The 21,066-nt window shown below is 35.8% G+C and overlaps 1 protein-coding gene across 9 annotated transcripts; it reads right to left on the bottom strand.

Annotated features, from left to right (window-relative positions):
- Positions 1 to 431: 431 nt before the first annotated feature.
- On the bottom strand, positions 432 to 19,426 carry ATS1 (phospholipid/glycerol acyltransferase family protein). Of its 9 annotated transcripts, XR_016051386.1 has the most exons (13): positions 17,775 to 18,714; positions 12,317 to 12,414; positions 11,235 to 11,321; positions 10,973 to 11,070; positions 10,393 to 10,450; positions 8,878 to 8,979; positions 8,719 to 8,780; positions 8,271 to 8,381; positions 3,248 to 3,326; positions 1,792 to 2,163; positions 1,311 to 1,430; positions 955 to 1,068; positions 432 to 719 (listed from the first exon to the last, which is right to left on the bottom strand). XR_016051386.1 is itself a non-coding variant. In XM_088861008.1 (12 exons), the coding sequence occupies exons 2-12, from the start codon at positions 17,911 to 17,913 to the stop codon at positions 585 to 587; spliced, it is 1,083 nt and encodes a 360-aa protein (XP_088717134.1). In that variant the 5' UTR covers positions 17,914 to 18,013; positions 19,271 to 19,426; the 3' UTR covers positions 432 to 584. The 9 variants fall into 9 exon arrangements, 7 of the variants coding, with proteins under 7 accessions (XP_088717134.1, XP_088717133.1, XP_088717135.1 ...); XR_016051387.1 differs by lacking the exon at positions 10,393 to 10,450; XM_088861008.1 differs by lacking the exons at positions 1,311 to 1,430; positions 1,792 to 2,163 and adding an exon at positions 19,271 to 19,426 and having other exon boundaries at positions 17,775 to 18,013.
- Positions 19,427 to 21,066: the final 1,640 nt, after the last annotated feature.

Here is a 21,066-nt window from a genome sequence, read left to right as displayed (position 1 = left end):
CCAAAAAATGTGCTACAAGATGCACCATTTCCGAAACTTGAAATCCATTTTTTCTCACATCCATCCATCCATCCATCTTGCTGTCGAGATGAACTTAAGGATATTTGGGCATCAGCCTCAACTCTATATAAACTTTTTCCTTCAAAGAATCCCATGTCTTTTTGTTAAAGAACGAGTCGCATATAACTACATATTTTGTGTGATGAAAATCAGGAACCTTTAGGATCAATTCTGAAGAATTACAAACATTTCCAAGATTTCATAGATGGCTTATCCTTTCATGGCAAGATAAATCATGGACTTTTAGCATCGATTTTGAAGAAATTAAAATATTACAGGAATTTCAGGAGATAAAGCGAATTTCAGGAGATAAAGAGCTGTTACTTTCTGGCCTTCATTGATGAAATTGAGGCTAATCTCGAGATAATGAATTGCAGAATCTCATGATTCCTTTATATTCAATGTTACTGTTACAAATGGTGAAGAATAGTGAACAAGGATTATTCAAATGCAAAAACAGATGATTTCAACGAATTTAATATACATATCGGCAAAAAAAAGGGTGGGACACTGCTTTCCTCTTATCAATTCCCGGGTTGAGAGAGAGTGATATTCGAGCTTGATGCAGAGGTACCTTTCTTTCCATGAATGGCAGATTGGAGCACACGATATTGTTCAGTGACTGAATCATACAAAGCCTTAGAGAAAGCAGATTTAGCCTGCAATAATCATAAAAGTCTCATCTAATAAAACCAATTAAAAAAACAAAAGAGAAGAACATGCAAACTCGGACAAATCTTAGTTACAAGGCAGAATTCACATGCATGGTTATCAAATCAAAATGCATGGCCTTGCTGGGAAAAACACTTTGGATAGGTGCATTTCCCATCATTTATCAAGGCCTATTAAAAAAAAAAAAAGGACAGCAATAACTGATTGTAACTAAACACTCACATCTTCAGAGTCTTCTATGCCAGAAGTAATGTCGTTGAAGTTCATTTCTTGACCCAGCGATATGCCAACTCCATGAAATGATATTTCCCTCCGTTCCCCAATCTCTTTCTCGACCTAAATTTTGAAAAAAATAAACAATTGACAAGTGTTGAACCCTTCAGTCATTCATCATCATCCACTCAAAGGACTGACCAAGGAGACAGTGGGAACCACATTGGAACAATATCCTGTTATGGTGGATTTCACTCTTAATGAGTTCCCAATGACGACCCCAACACATTATAGTTTTCCATTATCATTATGGTATACTTTTTTTTCCGTTCAAAGTGCGTGAATCAAGAGAGGGGAACATATACCACACGTGGGGGCGGCATGATGTCATAGCATAGCACTGCCATGGGATATATGTGCCCTGGAACCCCTGAATGCTCAACCAGCCTCCTCATATTGTCCACTGAGGTTACGTCAAAGGGTGCCTGCTCATTTTATATCCCTCTCAAAACAAGAATCATAGTAATGCAAAATAAAAAGCAGTGATCACCAGCAAACAAGAATGCAAAATTATATTCCACAGTTAAATGCAATTGGGGAGTGGTAATAGTTCTCTTAATATGGTTAATGATTGAGAAAAGGTACAGAGGATCAATCTCAAATTAGAAGATGAAAAACTCAATCAGGAAAACAAAGTTATATGATCAAACTAGATGGGTTCATTTAATTTTTTTAATAATTAACAATAAATTTTATTTCTAAAATAAAATTACGAAGGAAATAGAAACATAAACATGGGTCAAGAGATGCCAAGACAATATCACAGGATTACAACACAATACTTACATCAACAGAGTGATTCACAAAGAACCCCCTTCATCGGCAAGAGTATTAGACCCTTGGTTAGCTCCTAAGAACGTCCATAAAAGTCAAATTCTCAGTGTCACAAATGTTGAAGATCTCACCAAATATCATGTAAAACCTCCACGAAATAGAGGGCAGCCACACAATAGAGGGGAGTTTACGACCCATCTTATGGCATCAAGACAAGCCCTTTCTACTACTACTTAAATGGAAGGAACAGAGCCATAGACTTGTAAGCAATGCACGAGCCTCCGCCAATGCAGAATCACATATGCTAGTGGGTCCAAATAGCTTTAAGCTTCCAACCTTCCTCATCGCTAAACAAACTGCCCATACCTACTATCCCAAATTACCCTGTGAACATCAATCAAAACTTAGCCTCGTAGTACCCTCCACCAGATTACCCTGTGAACTGCCTTGGGTTGCAGCAAAATGGTGGACACATTATTTAAAGGTTAATATTCTTCCACTGTCGATCTTTCATGAGTAGTTTTAGATTTCAGGGCTAAAATCAATGCATGTAAAGCTGTGGAAGTCCACAGAGAGGAATATCACAATATGTTATCAGGCTCACCAATGGAAGTCTTCTTGAGCAAGTGAAAACAGTGAGAGATTGCACTCTACAGAGGTAGACAGAATAGTAATCAAGCATCTGATGTTTTAATACCAAAAGTGAAATACAAAGCGCATTTGTAGCAATCCAACAAGTCTCTGCCTTGAAAAGTTACAATGTTTCTATCACTCTCAGCCGTTCGAAAAGCTGAAGTGCGTAAAAAAGAAGGGATAAGCACACATTCAAAGCCAGGAGCTTGACATCATAAGCCATGTAATATTAATGAGGTCTTAAGCAGGTACTCAAGGCATAGACACAAATATCTTAAACATAGCTCTCTCTCCATTCACTTTTCTAATTCCTTCATCTCATTGGACTGTAATGACCCTAATGTAGTCCAGTGGACTGTGGTATTCTTTCCCAAGAAAAAAGTGGGCCAACCCAATGTTCGCAAGATCGAGCAGGACCGGTTCATAGGCCTGGCAGTGGTTTAACCGATCCAACCGGTAAACCTGCCGATTAAACCGTTCTAACCGGGCAAGTCTTGGGCCGTCAAAAAAGTGTTGAAAAAAATAAAAAAGATACAAAAAAAAATCTACTAAACTATGAAAAGCATATAAAGAATGATTAAAACAAAACACATTCAAATGAAGTTGAAAATTAATGGGAAAAAAATGGATTTTTTTGCATTTTTTTTAAAAAAATACCGGTCGATCACCAAAACTGCCAATGGCCAGTTCCAATCTATCCGGGCAGTTAGCGGTTAGATCGCCCGATATTTCCAACAGTGGGCCAACCTCAACCCAATTGTCCAAAATAAATTGCTCCTCAAGCACAAAGTTATAAAAACAAAAAACAGTATATGCATTAGACGAAGCGACATACCGGAGACCATTCTCCTGTTCGTGGATCTGGACGATCCCTGCCACCACTCGGTGCAATCCAGATTATCTGTGACCCACTCCTGCAGTTTCATTCAGCTCAGCTTAATCATGCAGAAAATCCAAAAGGAAAGTAATCATGCTCAATCATATAAAGAGAAAAAGATTAGTATGGGTGAAAAGCAGAACAGGTAATTAAAGAAGGAAGTAGCAATAAATTTTAAATATTCGAGTAGAAACACTTGTCAATTTTGACTCCATAATACGACAAAAAAGAGATAAGTGAACCAGTCCAATGAAAACCAACCCCATTTGAAATATCCAAAACAGGTAGTGGGTAAGAAATTGACCAATAAAGTGGTTCCACAAGCCTACCTAGACTAAATTCTTGTTCCACATCAAATTGCTAGTGTCATTCAAAAAGTAAGACATCAATTAACCCATATCTTACAAATAACAATGAGACATCTTGATTCATCCAATCAGTCCTCAAAGAAAGACGAAACCAAATGAATTCACAATTGAGTAGCAAGAGCAAAAGAAGAAAGTTTGGCTCACCATTAAGAAGCATGCTTGTTAATGATTGTTAGGAATGCATATAAAGAGGAAGCAAATGAAATAGAATATCAATATCACTCTCAAAACTATTGCTGACCTTTCATATAATCTATAAGAAACTGTACAAACCTAACAAATAAATAGATGTTTCATACAGGGTACAACCTGCAGACATACCAATATAGACCAACTTTATCAACACACTGAATGGCCAAGTACAATGACAATGGTGAAAGACTTCTAAGGTTCAATGGCCAACAAAAATTAAAACTTATAACCTCTTCATGTACAACATGAACCAATAGAAGCCAACAGAGCACTCTAAATTAAATTAACAAGTACTAGGCCAAACGGTTTGCAGGCGAAAAAACATAAACTGAGATTTGTACATGACAGGGCCCAACACAAAATCTTCCATGTCAACCATGAGAAACTGGGGAATACAACAACCTCCAAGCACTGCCAATCTCCTCAAGAAAAATAGCTTATTCATCAAAAGAAAAATAGCTTATTCATCGAAAGAAAAAAAAGTATTTGAGTCACTGCAGTCTTACACATACACAGAGGCCTGAACTTCCAATAGGAACCCTGTGCGATTAAACAACAAAAAAAAGGAGGAAAAGGAACAAGGAAAAGGAAAAGAGAAAAAGGCAAAATCTCAAAGAAAAATCAGAAGATGCCTAGAAGTTCTTAGAGTTAATATCAATCTGGTGACCAAACGCACTCAAGGGCCATTAGCCTGACTGACCATGGTAAGAAACTCACCTGAAGGACCCCGACCATCCAAACTTCAAAGTGTTGGTAGTGGAGGAACAAACACTAGGGGCACCATCTTGTACTTTCCAGGACACTGATTAGTTCCAAAACCTTGAAGAACTATTATTTGAATGGCGATGCAAGGACTAAGATTTGAAGATGAGGGAGAACTTGATGGTTCCCAGTCCTGAAAGTCCCTAATTCAAAGTTCCACCAAGGAGTCACAGGTGGTAAAACTGTAAGACTCATCTTATAAAGGAGGTACCTTCAAGAAGTCAGCTTTGAAAAGAAATGTCAAATAAATACAAGGGAAAATTTATTTTCCAAAATTTAGCTTCTGGGTTAGGTTTCTTGTAGATAAAAGCCCCTAAAAAAACTAAAAAGAAAAATATCATAAAAATTTCACTTTTCACCCAAAAGTGCCATAGGCAACAAAACTATAAGACACGTCTTTTAAGAAATTTTCTGAAAATATTTTAAAAAATTATCCTTTTCAAAAGGTTACTAAAGTTCAATATGTCAACCCTGCATGATGCAAAACTGCTTAGAGGGCTCCATGGATGCATAAGCTTAAAAGGAATTTTTAAAAAATTATCCTTTCGAAAGCTCTTTCAAAAGGTTTTAAAGTTCAATATGCCAACCCTGCATGATGGAAAACTGCTTAGAGGGCTCCATCGTTGCATAAGCTTAAAAGGCTAATCACATTGTTTTCACAAAGTATCCCCTTACTTCAAAATTCTTCTCATATCATTTTTCAAAAAACTTACCTTCATCAAATTTTCTGGTTTCTATTTTAGTTTTTTATTTTCTTTTTCAAATTCCATCTCAAGGACAACCCATTTGCTTTCAAACTTTGCGTCTAGTGGTTTCAAAAATCTTCATTTTGTCGCTAAAATCGTAAACCTGGTATCAGTCTCTATTTCAAACAAATCTTCCCATTTTCAAAAATTTCTCTTAAATACTTCTGAAAACAAAGGAGTTGGATCAATGGACTGGAAATGAGGACATGCATGCTGTCGATAAAAGTTCAAACCCAAGATACAAGAGGATTGCTTGAACCATAATGTATCAACCAAAAGTAAGTAAAACCCTTGCGAAACCCATTTCAGAAAGGCCCACAATTAAACCCACAACCTTAGAAAAACCTTAGGAGCCAAGGGTGTAATAGGAATTCAATTAGCCAAAGTTATCTTCCATAAATAAAATTTACAAAAGCTGTTAAGGCAAGGTAAATCGGGAGTGCTGACAAGTACAACTCTCTACTGCCCATCGCTTGGAAGTGATGGCAGTTCAAGTCTAACAGGTTCTGATAGCGGTGCCCTCTTTACCATCCAAAGTTCAATTGAAAGCTAACACCCAGACCTGGGAGAACCAACATGACTAGTAGGTAGACCTCTCAGCTAGCTACACCTCAAAGTGCAGTAGTTCAAGTCTTATGGGTCACAAGCTTGGCTGATCATTGCCTCAAAGCATTGGCAGAGGGGCCGCTGAACGAAAAATGACCATCGCCTCGAAGCGTTGGCAGTTGAAGTCTTATAGATCTTGTTAGTGGCACCTTTTGTTTTTTGGTGTTAAATATTCAAGAGAATAATTCTTCATTTCAAAACTCTGGTAGCTCTGGTGTCTACTTCTTTGTCGTCCATCTGTTCCTCAAATAACAGGGTGCGCCAAAGAGGGGCAATTGTAGACACCCCCTTGAATTTTGGCTAAAGGAATTCTCAGAAAATTGTAACATTAAACCATAGGGACCATACTACTGTAGTGAACCCTAGTACACCATAACCTGTAGTCCACAGCCCATAGTCCCTAGGAAATCCTTAGATATCCAAAAACCATCAGGCTTTGTCCTAATCCATCTTGATTCATACCAGTCTATCTAGATTTATCCAAACCTGTCCAAATCCATCTAGAACAATACTAAATCTATCTTGACCTATCCTCTAACTACCAAATCTTATCCAAATCTATCTGATCTTATTCAGAACAACAGGATAAGGCTGCATAAAGCCATAGATCACAAATTACGAGCCCCAAAGGGCCAAAACACCTCAGATTCACGCAAATCTCTCTAGTGTTGAGGATGGAGTCACTTCACTTGTTAGTCTAATCCAGGCCACCAACTTCAAGTGCTGGGCCTGGGGGAATGGCTTTCAAAGCAGTAGTTCTTTCTTTTCTTTCTTTTAACATTGTACTATCCTTTTCCTTTCAGATTTGTTTATGTTTCTTTTGAGTTTTCCTATTCTTTTCTAGGTTTTTATGCGATCTCAAGCCATCGGCAGCAACGGTGTGCGAGGAGAGGTTCTGCTTATGCGGACTCACCTCCTCACACGTTGTGAAGCAAATACAAAATAGATTAGACAGGGTGGTTAGTCTAGAAGGTGGCAACTAGAAATAGTAGCTTTGACCAAAACACAAGGATGCAGGTAGTGATGGGCAGGATTAGATTCTGGTTGAACCCATGGCTTGGGCCACAAAATATCAAGGACCGACACCCAAGCTTGTCTGTCTTAGCATCTGACCCAAACATTAAAGTCAGAGAAGTGATACATGGAAAGATGATAAAAAGATCTCACTCCAATCATTAAAGGAAACTTCTCAGTCGACAATGCACTACGTTCTTACATAATGCCGAACTTCAACCCATTACGAGAAAAGTATGGCTGTTGTCCGCTCCCCCTATAACAAATTGCTTCATGAAATTGGCAACCATTGACAAGGTCCAACTATGAACCATCTCCAAAGACAAGGTACGATTATTCCAACCATTAGTCTAATGTGCAAGAATGCTTGAAAAACAATTAACCATCAATTGCTGCACTATCATGAGAATAGATTTCAGGATTTTGCGCAGAATTTGTTTCATTTAAATTGGATCACCCCAACCTCAATAGAACCCTATGGTAGAAATGGTATGCCCCTGCTTTGCCAAAGGAGGCCTCATCTTGTGTAGGCTTACAATGGTGGCAATTTCAGGGCTTACATTGAGTGAAATGGAAGACGCAGCAATGACAAAAAACAGGCAGTTGAAACAATATGGCAGGAGATTGTGAAAGGCAAATTCACCGGAGAAGGCTGACCCAATAGATGGTTAACACCTCCCATGGGATTTATGAAGTTCGACAGAAGCTCAGTTGGCAATTCAAGAAGGGACAGGGGTGGGAGGAGTGGTAAGAAATGACCACGGTAAGATCTTGCTTAGCTTCTCAGGCCATTAAAAGCATGATGCCGCAGGGGTGTGGGCATTGCTCACAGCACTGAGAGATCCAGACCCTAGTTGGGCCAATTTAATCTACAAAGAGATTATGCTACAGTTATTGCTTGTGTGAGCACAAGGGAGGATTCACGAGCAAAACATTTTTAGGAAATCTTTGCATGCACAAGTTCTATAAGCGCTACATTCCAAAATGTGTGAAGTGAATCCAACTATTTAGCTGATTCCTTGGTCTCAATAACAACTTTCAAGTTAGGAACTTGATTTCACAGAAAAATTGATTATGTAAAGTATTATATATGGCAGAGTCTTCTGTAAATAGATCGATTTGTATAGGAACATGTATATGTACAAACATTTTTTTATTAATGAAAACAGTTAGCATTAAGAAAAATTCATAATTAGAAATTTCAAGAAAAATGTACCATGGGATGACAATCAAATCTTGAGATGCCGATCTCATGGTTGTAAACTATAATTTCTAGAAGAAGATCAGATATACCTTAAACGTAAAGCCATCTCCTTTAGACTGCTGGTATTTGCTCTTCGTTTCATCTCTGCAAGTTCTGGAACGTCATGCATATGCTTTTTTGAGTACACACATATAAGGTTCCTGCAACAGTGCACAGGACAAAGAAATGACATCATCATGAACCAGCTCAAAATAATTTTCCTACTTGATGGAACTTTTAATATTGGGAAACTATGTTATAATCCAATGCACCATGAGAAAACCGTAGTCCATGGGGTCATTAGACTTGATAGAAAAATGGATCATGACAGAGAGATCGTAGGCCCCACCTTGTGGTCACGTCTAATTCTGGTTGGGGGTTCCACAATCTCTCTAACCATCTAGACAGTGATGAACCAATGGGCTGTGGTTTTCATATAGTCTGATGGTTATAGTATACTTTCCTTTTTAAATCAACATCTCAAAGTTTCAAACAAACCTCCCCATGCTAAATGGCTTGCAAACAGGATCTGTTACAACCCTATCTCCTGCCAAATAGGTCTGCAAAATCAAACTGACTGTTTAGCAATCCAGGTTCTGGCAAGAAAATGTCTAATTCATTAAAGCAACAAACAAATTCACGTATCAAGCAACCCACCAAATTCTCAGAAAGGAACGGGTTACTTATTTCCAACAGCAAGGCAATAACAGCAGGATCTGCTTCAGTCTGATGGTTGGACATGAACACAATGTTGTGGCCCTAATTTGGTTTTGCAAGTTAGTTGCCATCCTTCTCATAGAAAATAAAATGAAAATGTAAACATCTTTTGAGTATCATGGAAAGCGGAACCATTAAACCCACACTATATGTCATAAAAAACACTATTAACAAGTAAACACTCAAACAGAGCACCAACTAAAACCAAACAAGTTCAAATCAACCATGAGCACATTAAGTAAGAAATGTAATAAAATATGCTCCAAACAAGCATCTGGGCGCATTGTCTCCAATGTAGAAGTTTTACATCGCCACAGATACTGTGCAACCAATTGAACAAATTTGTATCTGCTCAAGTTGATTTCCCCTCAGCTAGGTGTTAATGCCACCTAACCACCAATCAGAGTCTTGTAAGTGTTTGAGATGAGTTTAAGGAGAAACTCAGTTTTTTAGATCAACTTATTAGTAAAAATATCAAGGAAAATAAATTATTCAAACAAATGCAAAATATGTTTCCATGATTCAATGACACACATAGAATATCTTTTTCGGTAAAGCAGATAGTTCTTATCCTCTGTAGTCAGAAATAAACCTCGATGAAGTTCAAGTGTTTAGTAGAAGAGATTTGTTGCAAAGACCCTTACATGAAATGATGTAGAAGTTTTGTACAGAAAAGAAATAAATTGGCGACTTTCATGAATACCACACTCAAAATTCAGATTGAATAAAACAAAGAGAAATCAAATGCAAGAGAAATCAAATATGGGGATCAAATGCAAGAGAAATCAAATATGGGGACCTACCCAGATAGGAATCACCACATAGAAAGGGCAAAACGCTTAGATTTCTCATTTTACGATCCTAAAGTTGGGTATAAATCTCGGTGGCAATTTACTTTCAGATTTTTGTATTAGCTAGATCCTTTAGTTATTCATGCAAAGAAAGCCACTTCTTGTTTTTTAATTTTAAGTGAATTTGATATTGCCTTGGCAAGTGGGTGGGGGTTTGGGATTTGATCCCAACTCATTTTAGTCTAAAGCATACACATAGATATGGAAATTGCAAGCACACCCAAGGCAGACAATTTATACTGGCTTCAAGTCAGGCCTGACTTATCCTGCATCCTAGTAAAGAAGTAATCCACTTTTGTCGCAAGTTTATCTGTAGCCTCTCTAACTTTGGATTCAGCTTGTCGTATGTGTAAAATTACATAACTTCATAAGGTAAAACATAAAAAAGGGTATAAATAATTAACAGAAAATGTCTAGTAATGCCAATTTACTCTACTTTTGAAAAAAGCATTTGGGACGTTCACTTAGGTGTCACTGTACAGAAATCCTTCTGGAAACTATTTCTGAACTCAATACTTTTAAGACCAGTAAATGACATGTTCGTGACCAATCAGAAGTATTAATGAACTCAGAAACCAGAACTACAAAAAGATGCATTATATACCTGCTTAATTTTCTCTTCCACATCAGAGAATAAGGATATGTTTCCAACATATGATTCTCTGTGAAAAAATAGTTATAAATTAAACACCAATTAATTGCACTGAAGACCTGGTGCATAAAATGACTGATAATCTATATATGCATAGAGGGATTTTGCTTAAACATGGAATGTAACTGCACCACAACCACAGAATCCAAGGATATTTAAAACTTTATAATTCTAATTGGCATATGAATATAGCAAAGATATTATAAATTTAAAACCATGTAAAAATGCATACATACATCTTACTATTGAAAAAAAATGCCTCTCCAGTTTCTTTCCTACTAAAAGTACTTTTTATTTCCAGATTCATAAAGCAATGAAGGAAAAAGGAAAGAAGCAACTGTAAACATTCTATTTAGACTCATCTCTTATAAATTAGTGCTACTTGAGGAGCAAACAACTTTTAATAAACAACTCAATCCCATAAAGTCATGTTCAATGAGGCAGCAGAAAACAGAGCTCTTCTTGTTGTAATCATCGCTCACAAGAGAACAAAAGAAGTAAGCTTTTGAGCCTATAAGGAAAAGGGGTCAACCTAAAGTCAATCAAAGGTCGAATGTAGTTTTGACCAAATGCATAGTAGTCAAAAGGCTCCCTTATTGCCTTGTGAAAAGGTGGAAATGTAAAAGGCTTCTGCATTCAGAAAAACAAAGAGGTTATCTCACAGAAAATGAGATTCAGATGAATCGTGTTCACAATGCTTGCAAAACAAGGGAAATACTAAAAAATATTAGATGTGCATGTGCAGTTGATGATGTGAAGTTGATTGGTAGTAAAAAGAAAGAGAAAATTGAAACCTCTAAGTCCAACAAAATGAGGTCAAACGCAGAAGCCATGTTGGTTAGCACAATCTCATGAGCTCTGGAGTTTCCACTTTGAAAAACCTGGAAAATCACAATTTCATGGAGAACATAAACATGAAATGCAAAATTCATCACCACTGAGAACACACAAAAATGCAACATTAGGCATATCCCTACGAAGAAGCTTTGAATCTCAATAGCCTCATGGCACCTGCAATTATCAGGGTAGTTGCTCATCACACATGCCCTAGCAGGATATTGTAAAAGATGACAGCGGATATCAAATAAAATGTAACATTTTTAGCATCTACAAAGAAGCAATAAAAGAAATTTCATCTGCTGCTTGAAAAAAAGTATGAACTGGGGTAATGTATCACATGTATAACACAGTCTGATACCATACATAAAGAATTTATGGTATATATCACTTGAAAACAAACTCACACACCTATATTAACACTACCTGAAGTCCCATTGCAAATCTAATCAAGTGTCACTCATAATGCAGAAATCAGATTTAATTTTAGGCCAAATCATAATTAGAAATCAGAAAGCAATGAGGATATGCATTGACAAATGCATCAAAAATTCATTCCTTATAAGAGGGATTGCTGGAGAATAAATAGAGTGGGGCCCACATGGATATTTATCTACATATGCTAAATCTCTAACCACCATTAGGGAATTCATCAGGTCTTTAACTAATTAGTTCATGTGTTAACCATAATGCCAAAATCAGATTTAATTTTACATAAATCATCATTAGAAATCAGAAAAGTAGGTATGCACTGAAAAATGCTAGTCAGTAAGCAAGATCTGAGTACATTATAACAATTCATTCATCACAACGTGGATTGCTGGAGAATAACCAGAGTGGGGCCTACAAGGGCATTTATCTACATATAGTAGAGCTCCAACCATCCATCAGCTGGAATGGAAAGTGGATGTTACTCAGAGAACCACATAGCATGGGCCACTGGAATTATAATTTCCCTTCGGACTATTGAATCAGCAAGACTAACATAACATACATATGCTGAATGCAAATGTTTATGCCTTACAAATTATTTACTTACTGCATCCCGGTAATTATGATACAGTTCCTCCATCACAGCAGCAACATTTTCAGGCAGTCTATTGGCTTCTTTTTCCTTTTTGATACGCAACAGCATATCTGCAATTAAAATCTCGGTCACAACAAAACATTAGAGTGTTGCTAATAAAAAAATTTATGATTTCAATTAAGAACTACCAAGTGTGTATTTTGAGAAGGGAAAATTTACTATAGTCCAATGGAATATGCAAAAATCATAGTAAATTAGTTCATCACCATCCATTGTAATGAAGGACTACTGCATCAGTATCAGTAAGATGGGTGACGATGTTGAGAGCCACGAATAAGAAATGATCCCTTGGCAGCTCCCACTCTCTTTCCATCACTGTCCATCATTTTATGGGGCATGATGACATGATAGCCGATATTTTTATTTCATTATATTTTACTCATTTTAGCATCTTCCTTGGAAATCTAAAATTCATGGTCAATTGCTCGAAGACATCAAAACCAGTTTCTAGAAGACACGAATCTCAAGTTAATTATCATCATGAGAAAAACTATCTTATGGATCAGATTATAAGCTCACAAATCCAATATGAGTTAATAGATATAGCTACACAATTATCGTACAAGTTTATCGAACAAAATATCATAAAACAATCCAAAACAGCAAGACATTAGGAAATACCATTCATACACATGCACTTTCTCAAAAGGTTAGATGAACAGTGTCATACCTAAATATAGAAACTATCACAACTAATTCACCCAAAAAAAAAACAACTACCATAACATAAACATGCTCTAAATATCTTATAGGGAAACAAGGAAACACAAGCCAAAAAATAAAAATCAAGAAAAAAATTAATAAAAAATATTATAGAATTATAGGTTTGTAATATTGCCAAAACTGGGAGTTTGCAGCCTAACTCTTAGGCCCAAGGTTTCAGCATCAAATCCCTCACTAAGTAACCAAAAGTGAAAATTAATTGCACAGGCTCCCTCCATTCTCCGGATCTCATTTATATTTCAGATGTCACTCACAAAAAGATTCAATTGTAACCAGCTGAAAAACACATCAACCAAAGAGTGCAAATCACAAAAAAAAACATCTGATAGCACCAAATTTATTTAAAACCCCACAATTTAAGAAATAATATACATAAAAAACTCCATGTATGCCATATTTCAACTGAAAAACCATTGATACTCAATATCTACTAGTGAATAACAATAAAAAATTAGTTTGAACAATAGTTAATGGAAAACAATAAGAAAAAGATATATGATCCATATAACACTAATATATAAGTTGAATGCCAATAAAAGGATTCATCCAACACGAATACATTCTTGCAGATATTTAATCGTACATAAAAAGAAAAGGATCCATATAACACCAATATATTAAATATAAAAATATAGGTATATAATATATTTGAGTATATGACATTTATATAACACCGATACTTGCTGGTAAGAGCAAGAAAGAGATTCATATAACACCAAAATTTAATGGGAAATTTTACAAAAAAGAAAGATTCATGTGGCACCAACATATACTGGTAAACAAGAAAGAGATTCATGTACCACAATCACATAACTACAATAACTTCTAGTAAAACATAAAAGATCCATATAACACTAATATCAAGAAAAATATTCATATGGTGCCAATTACTAGCAAATTACATGAAAACGATTCATGTACACCACCATCGCAAGAGATTTATCTAACACCAATTTTTTCTGGTAATAAAAAGAAAACAAGGAAGAGATCGGATAGGGTGCAAATTGATTCATATAATTCCAATAATCATTTGTAAATCATACCAATAAAGGATTCATATAACTAATGGGAAAAAAATTACAAATAACGCAAAAATATTTACAAGTAAGAATAAGAAAGAGAATCATATGCCACCAAATTACTAATAATCATACGAAAAGCATTCATATTATACCAACAATTAAACACTCATAACTCCAACATTTATACATATAGATAACACTAGAAAAACATTCATATTACACCAACAATTAAATACTTAATCTTCAAAAACTATGTTAGGGCCATTTGTTGGACCTCAATTTTAAATATACACTCTTTTCATTTTAATGGACAATCACAAAAAAAAAAAAAAAATTGAAAAAACCCTCCAGAAAGTGTTTTTGAGCCCAATTAATATAGGTCATCCATTTTAGTGAGATACTTTGATCTAGGCCTTAGAGGGATTTTTTTTACTTGTAAATATTTTTGCGTTATTTGAAAAAAAAAATCTCATTAGTTATATGAATCCATTTCGGGTATGATGTACAAATAATTATTGGGATTATCTTAATCTTTTCCTCTCCGTCACCTGCAAATGACATGTTATATGAATCTTTTTGTTCTTGTTGCTTACCAGAAAATGTTGGTATTTTATGTATCTTTTCAAATATCAGTATTATTCTAGATTCATTGTAATATTTGAGTTAGTTGAAATGTTTTTCTCATTAGTTACATGAATCCTTTTCTGGTACGATTTACAAATAATGACTAGGATTATCTTAATCTTTTCCTCGTCATTACCTACAAATGTCATGTTATATGAATCTTTTTGTTCTTATCACTAATGAGCACGATAATATGACATAATGATGTCAAATGCATTGGTATATTATATGTAGTTTGGGACTTGTTTGTCCAGCTTTTTGTGGTTACGTGCTTTGTGTTTTGTTTTCTTTCTTGATTGGCTTTGATTCCTTCTTTTCAAAGCGTTCAGCGCACTCCCACCTGAGTGACATTCGCTACTTGTGGTCGCAATCCCACACCCTATTGTCCTCCGACGGGCCCAGCGAGTACAGTAGGGGGTGGGGACGTGACAAATTATGCTTACAATAAAATGTTGGTATTTTACGTATCTTTTCAAATATCGCTATTATTCTAGATTCACTATTGGAGATCACTCATTTTGACCATATCCAAAGTTTAAATTGGATTTATTTTTTTGTACTAATTATTGGGATGAGGAGAGTGCAAGTACAAAATCAGGGGTTTAACAAATGCCACAAACATGGTTTTTTACAAGTGTGGTTTCGTTATATTAGAATATATATATTGTGGATTTGGTGATATCCAAAATCACCCACATATAAGAAAATTCCATATTATGTGGGATTGATATTGATATTGATAAGTTTCCTAACAAAAATAGAAATCCAAAAAGATTAGGATTTTTAGATATATCTCTTGGATTTTAAGATATATATAACATTTATGAGAAGTTTCCTATTTAGTGTGGTCGATGAAAGAGGAAAGAACATGTGAGCCCCATTTGAGTTACTATTATGGGAAAAGTGGTTTCCTCTAGAGAGAGAGGTAGGGGCTTCCTGTAAATCAGAGGCAAAGCCTCCCCCTATAGAGGAGAGCTTCCTATGGAGAGAAACATTGTGATGGTGCGTCCTGTAGATTGAGAGCCCTTAGAGAGAAGAAAGCTTCCTATGGAGAGAAACATTGTAATGGCACCTCATGTAGATTGAGAGGATGGTTTCTTGTAGAGAAACTGTTCCCATGGAGATTCTAGGTGGTTTCCCCTTTTAGTTGAAGAAAGTCTCGGTTGCTCTCAAGGTTCTCTTACTGGACATTGGCCTAACTATGAAATAGAGAAGAGAGATCAACAATGGTGTCGGTCAAGAGAGCAGGTCTAAAATGGATAGTTCGACTGGGTTTTGTCAAGGGTTAAAGAGGTAACTTTATGTCCAAAAACCTTTGATGTAACTTTCATTGACATAGTGGATTTTAGTTTGTCGTGCCCGTGGATGTACTCACATCTATGACAAATCACGTAAATCCTTGTATTATCTTTTTCTGTTATTTCTTTCCTGCTTTATTTTTCTTTCTCATCGCAAGTTCTATTTCTCTCATACTTCATTTTTCAAAAATAACCCATTGGATTTATAGGTTCCACCCACAACAAGTGGTATCAGAGCACATGGTTCAATACAAGGCTAGTGTTTGGGCATTCGATTGAAGAAACACCCATGGCAAAGTATGCGAGTTGTTTTATTTGAGGTGGAGAAAGATGATGGCAAGCACTATTTTTTGCAAGAATTATGAAGAAATTTATTTGGTAAAATATGATGAATTCGGAAAGCTATCCATTGGATGTTGGAATAGTTAGCAGGTAATTTTGATATTAAAGTGAAGATTGTTGGATTTGGTGATATCCAAAATCACTCACATATAAAGAAATCCCACATAATGTGGAATTGGGATTGGGATTGATATTTATAAGTTTCCTAAAGCAATAGAAATCCAAAAAGATTATGACTCTTGGATATATCTCTTGGTTTTTGAGATATATGTAACGTTTACAAGAAGTTTCCTATTTAGTGTGTACTCTTAATCTTATATATATGAGATGAAATGAAAGAGAAAAGAATGTGTATGCCCTATTTGGGTCACCATATGGAAAAGATGGTTTCCTCTAAAGATAGATGAAAGGGCTTCCTATGAATTCCTATGAATGAGAGACCAGGCCTTCCTTTAGAAAGAAAAGAGTTTTATGTGCCTTCCCTTAGAAACCCGTAGAAAGAAGAGAGCTTCATGTTCCTTCTCTTAGAAAGAAGAGATCTTCCTGTGAATGAGAGGTCAGGCCTTCCCTTAGAAAGAAGCGAGCTTTCTATGGAGACAATCTTATGAATGAGAGGCTAGAGCTTCATGTGAATTCATGTGAATGAGAGGTCAGGCCTTACCTTAGAAATAAGAGAGCTTCTTATAGAGAAATCCTATGAATGAGAGGCCAATCCTGTAAATTCATGCGAATGAGAGGCTAGGCTTTCCCTTAGAAATAAGAGAGCTTCCTTGGAGAAGAGAGGCCAAGCCTCCCCTTAGAGAGAAGAGAGCTTCCTATAGAGAGACACATTGTGATGGTGCCTCCTGCCTTTAGAGAGAAGAGAGCTTCCTTAGGGAGAAACATTGTGATGGTGCCTCCTTTAGATTGGGAGGCTGATTTTTTTGTAGAGAAGTAGTAGATTGAGAGGCTGGTTGGTTCCCATGGAGATTTTGGGTGGTTTCAGTTTTTAGTCGAAAAAGGTATCTTGAGGCTAAATGTCAAAAATCTTTAACTTAACTTAACTTTCATCGGTATAGTGGATTTGAGTTTGTTGCGTGGATATAGTTACATCTGCGACGAACCGTATAAATCTTTTAAGTTCTCTTGTTTTGTTATTTCTTTCCCTCCTTATTTTTCTTGCTTGATGTCAGTTCTGTTTATTTTTCTTGCTTGATGTCAGTTCTGTTTTTCTTGTAGTTTATTTGCCAAAAATAATCCATCTGGTTTAGAGCTTCCACACACACAACATACATGCGTGCGTGTGTGCATATGTATAAGGTCATGTAACACCAACATGTACCACTAATAAGGCAAAAATCAGATAATTACTGGTAAATCATAATAAATAACACAACTTGAGAAAAGTTCATGCAACCCTACCTTCTTCACTCTGAACATGAAGAAATCCAGCCTCTGTTGCACTAAAATCTGGAGAAAGAACAGCGGAGCTCTTAGTTGAGCTTGCTCCTGCATTGCAAGCACGCTCACCTGTGTTCTTATTATCGATGAGCTCTTCCATTGCCCTAACCTTTGACCTCAATCTGGAGCTAGAAGTTAAAGCAGAGAAGACCAGGCAAGGGGAAGGCCGAGCCCCTGATTGGATAGAGAGAGACAGCAAGCTGGAAGAGAGAGAAAGGGAGTGAAAAGAAGTGTTAAAAGAATAGAAGAGAGTTGAAAACCTAGACCTAGAATTAAGCCCATAAACCACCGGCGTTGCAGCAGAGAGGATCAACATAATCCGAAGAGAACCCCCAAAAATCAAGAGAGAAAACACAAGAAAATGACCGTGAATCTAGAGAGGGAAACACGATGAAATGGCCGTGGCTTAGCTAGATATTTTCCAATTAGTGAGACCCATAGTGGTAAGAGAAATAGAGAAGTCCATTAACTACTGATCACAAAGTTCGCAGCCTTAATGGAAGGCACTGAAAATTGTGCAGAAGATAAATAGAAAGGTAACAGAGAGAGATGAGAAAAGCCTCATGTTCCCATGGATAGAGAGAGAGAGTACAAAACAAAAAAAAACCCAGAGAATGCCTCAAGATATCTAGAGAGAGAGAGAGTTGGAGCGAGCCTCAAAATACTAGAGCGAGAACGTCAAAATACTAGAGAGAGAGAGGATGCCTTATACGAACGGGAATCAAAAACTGAAACTACGCAAAAGCAACAGAGGATGAGAGAGAAAGAATAACAGGGAATAACCATGGAAATTGCAGGCCCAAAAGAGAGATGAGAGATAAGGAAACGTTTGGAATTTGGGGAAATTTATCGGCGGGTATTAGGCGGTCATGAATTTGTTCTAAAAAGCATCATTATTCACGGGATAAATTCCTCCCTCAATCAACCATTTATATGTGAAATTTGTGTGATTAAGAAAAGATCTAGAAAAACGAGAAATTGAAAAAATCAAGAAAGAGGGTGGTGATTTGACAGTGTTATAGAAACAGAGAGAAAAGGCTAAAAAATCCTCTCCCTCTTCTATCATGTGGACTCAGTGCAACATGAGTTGCATTTATACGCTAATAGTGTGCCGGTTTAACGTCTTTTTTAAATTCTTTTTCTCTTTAAATTCGAAACTCCAAACACTTTATTTCCCCTAGGGAAAAAACAGTCTAAATGCTCTCTCTCAATTAGAAACTCCAACCACTCTGCTTCTCTACGGAGAAAAAATATAGCCTTTTGCAAAGAGGGTCTAAATTCAAAGCTCCAACCACTTGATTTTTTTATGGAGAAAAAAATATAGCTGAAGAGTGAGAATCTTAAATTTTCATTTGACTCGTCCTGTGCCTTAAATGGTTAGGCATACAATCAATTTAAAATTTTATTAAAATTTTTTAATATTGATGTCAATTAATTTTAAAAAAATTTAAATTTACCGTGTAGCCGATCTCAATCGATTGAATAAAAACTTTGGACGTTCCACTTACTTTCTCTCTTTCAATATTCGTGACTTACTAAATCAAGCAAGTGAGCTTAGCTTTTTCGCCCTTCAGATTTGAAGAGGGGAGTACGCTCTCTCTCTCTCTCTCTGGTCCACAAGTGCAGATAGGCGATTGATTGTACACAAGATTGATTCCCATAAAGACACGTGTGCATTGGATATGGGCTTCTTTGTACTCATTCTTCCTGAGCCACTCACCTGGATTTCATAGGGCCGCACAAAATTTAATTTTTTTTATTCTCTCATGTCTGATTTTGGAGAGAAAATTTATCTGTCTTTGAAATCTGCTAGGCGAATTAGGAGGAGACACTTGTTAAAGAGCAGTGCGCGTGTGCATAGGGAGTAGTGATTTTGTAAGGATAAGGCCCTAAGTTTCAATTTTAATTGAAACCATCGTTCAAAAAATTGGTTTAAAAAACGAATTGGCGTCGGGCCTAAAATTCCATCAGAATCGGTAATTGGCATTTTGAGTCATAAATCAGTCTGAATCGGTTAGATTTAGTTTTAAAAATTTATTATAAATTATTATAAATATTATTTTTTAACAATTTAATAAGCAATGAGAATACTACATTAATAATTTTTATTTTTTGGCATTAATATACTGATATTGAGATGTTATTTTCCTCTCTGAAAATTTTCATCAAATATTTATTAAACCTAAACTAAATACAATATTATATATTGAAATTATAAATATTAGTTTGTATTTTATTATTTTATCATCATTTTACTATAAAAATAAAAATAAAAATGAAATTTGCTCATAATATCATCTAATTTAAAAATCTAATTTACAATTACAACAAAAAATAATATATTGTATAATTTATAATGTAAATAAATTAATAAATAAAATATAATATTTGATGATTATTATAATTAGTATAATTATTAATTACAATATTATAATAAACATGACTCAAAAAACAAAGGTACGACCCTCACAAATATATTTTTAATAAATATATTTTTAAAATATAATTTGATCTTAGTTTTTAGAGAATATACAATCTTTAACATGGAGATCATGTAAGGACTAGAACTTTTTTGGCATTTTGTGGTGCACCAACGAGTTATCGGCACGAGGACATTGTCGAGTACGACGCTGCTGAGCGTGGCAGTCCAAGGGAACTTCTTCTTCTTCTCTCTCTCATGATTGTTTGCATACCTCTTGTGTACCACGTGACACATGCATACGTCTTGTATGTGTCATTTGTGTGTTGCTTGCTGCCACCCCCTTTCTTTTTTTCCTTATTTGTACCTCCTTAATACCCCTCCATGAGTTTTCCCCTCTCTCACCCACGTCCTCCCTCTCTAGACTTAAAACCTTAAGCTTGAAATCTTGGAATTTATTTTAGTGCATGTAAGTAGATTTAGTGTCCATATTTTCATGCTTTTGTTTGATGCATGTTTACTTCGCTTATCAAGTATGAAATTCAGGCATGAATATGGATGTAATTGTAAATACGAGGGTGGATGTATGTTATTGAAATCTTGTTAGAAAATGTCATGTTTTTCATAACTGTGACTCCTATTTATGTGATAGTTTGAGTATCGAATACATCTCTGCTGATCATGAAATTTTGTGGGAAAGTACCCATCTGAATCTATTTTAATATGGAAAATACCTATTGTTAATACTTCTTTTGGTTTGAAAGTTATTAGTCATTTTCTAAAGTATGCCAGTGTAAAATGAAATTTTCAGAACTGTTATGTGTTTTTGTGTGG

This window comes from Amborella trichopoda, chromosome 3 (genome assembly GCF_054954075.1).
Source record: "Amborella trichopoda isolate Santa Cruz 75 chromosome 3, AtrichopodaSantaCruz75HAP2 v2.0, whole genome shotgun sequence".
NCBI lineage: Eukaryota > Viridiplantae > Streptophyta > Magnoliopsida > Amborellales > Amborellaceae > Amborella > Amborella trichopoda.
This window is presented reverse-complemented; position numbering and strand designations above follow the sequence as displayed.

Excerpts from the sequence above, each read along its gene's own strand:
- ATS1 (XM_006854014.4), bottom strand. The coding sequence starts at position 18,129 with ATGTTGATCCTCTCTGCTGCAACGCCGGTGGTTTATGGGCTTAATTCT. Across the intron at positions 8,980-10,392 it reads TGGAAGAGAAAATTAAGCAG|GGCCACAACATTGTGTTCAT; the intron begins GTATATAATGCA and ends AAACCAAATTAG. Across the intron at positions 8,382-8,718 it reads AAGCCATTTAGCATGGGGAG|GAACCTTATATGTGTGTACT; the intron begins GTTTGTTTGAAA and ends GCACTGTTGCAG.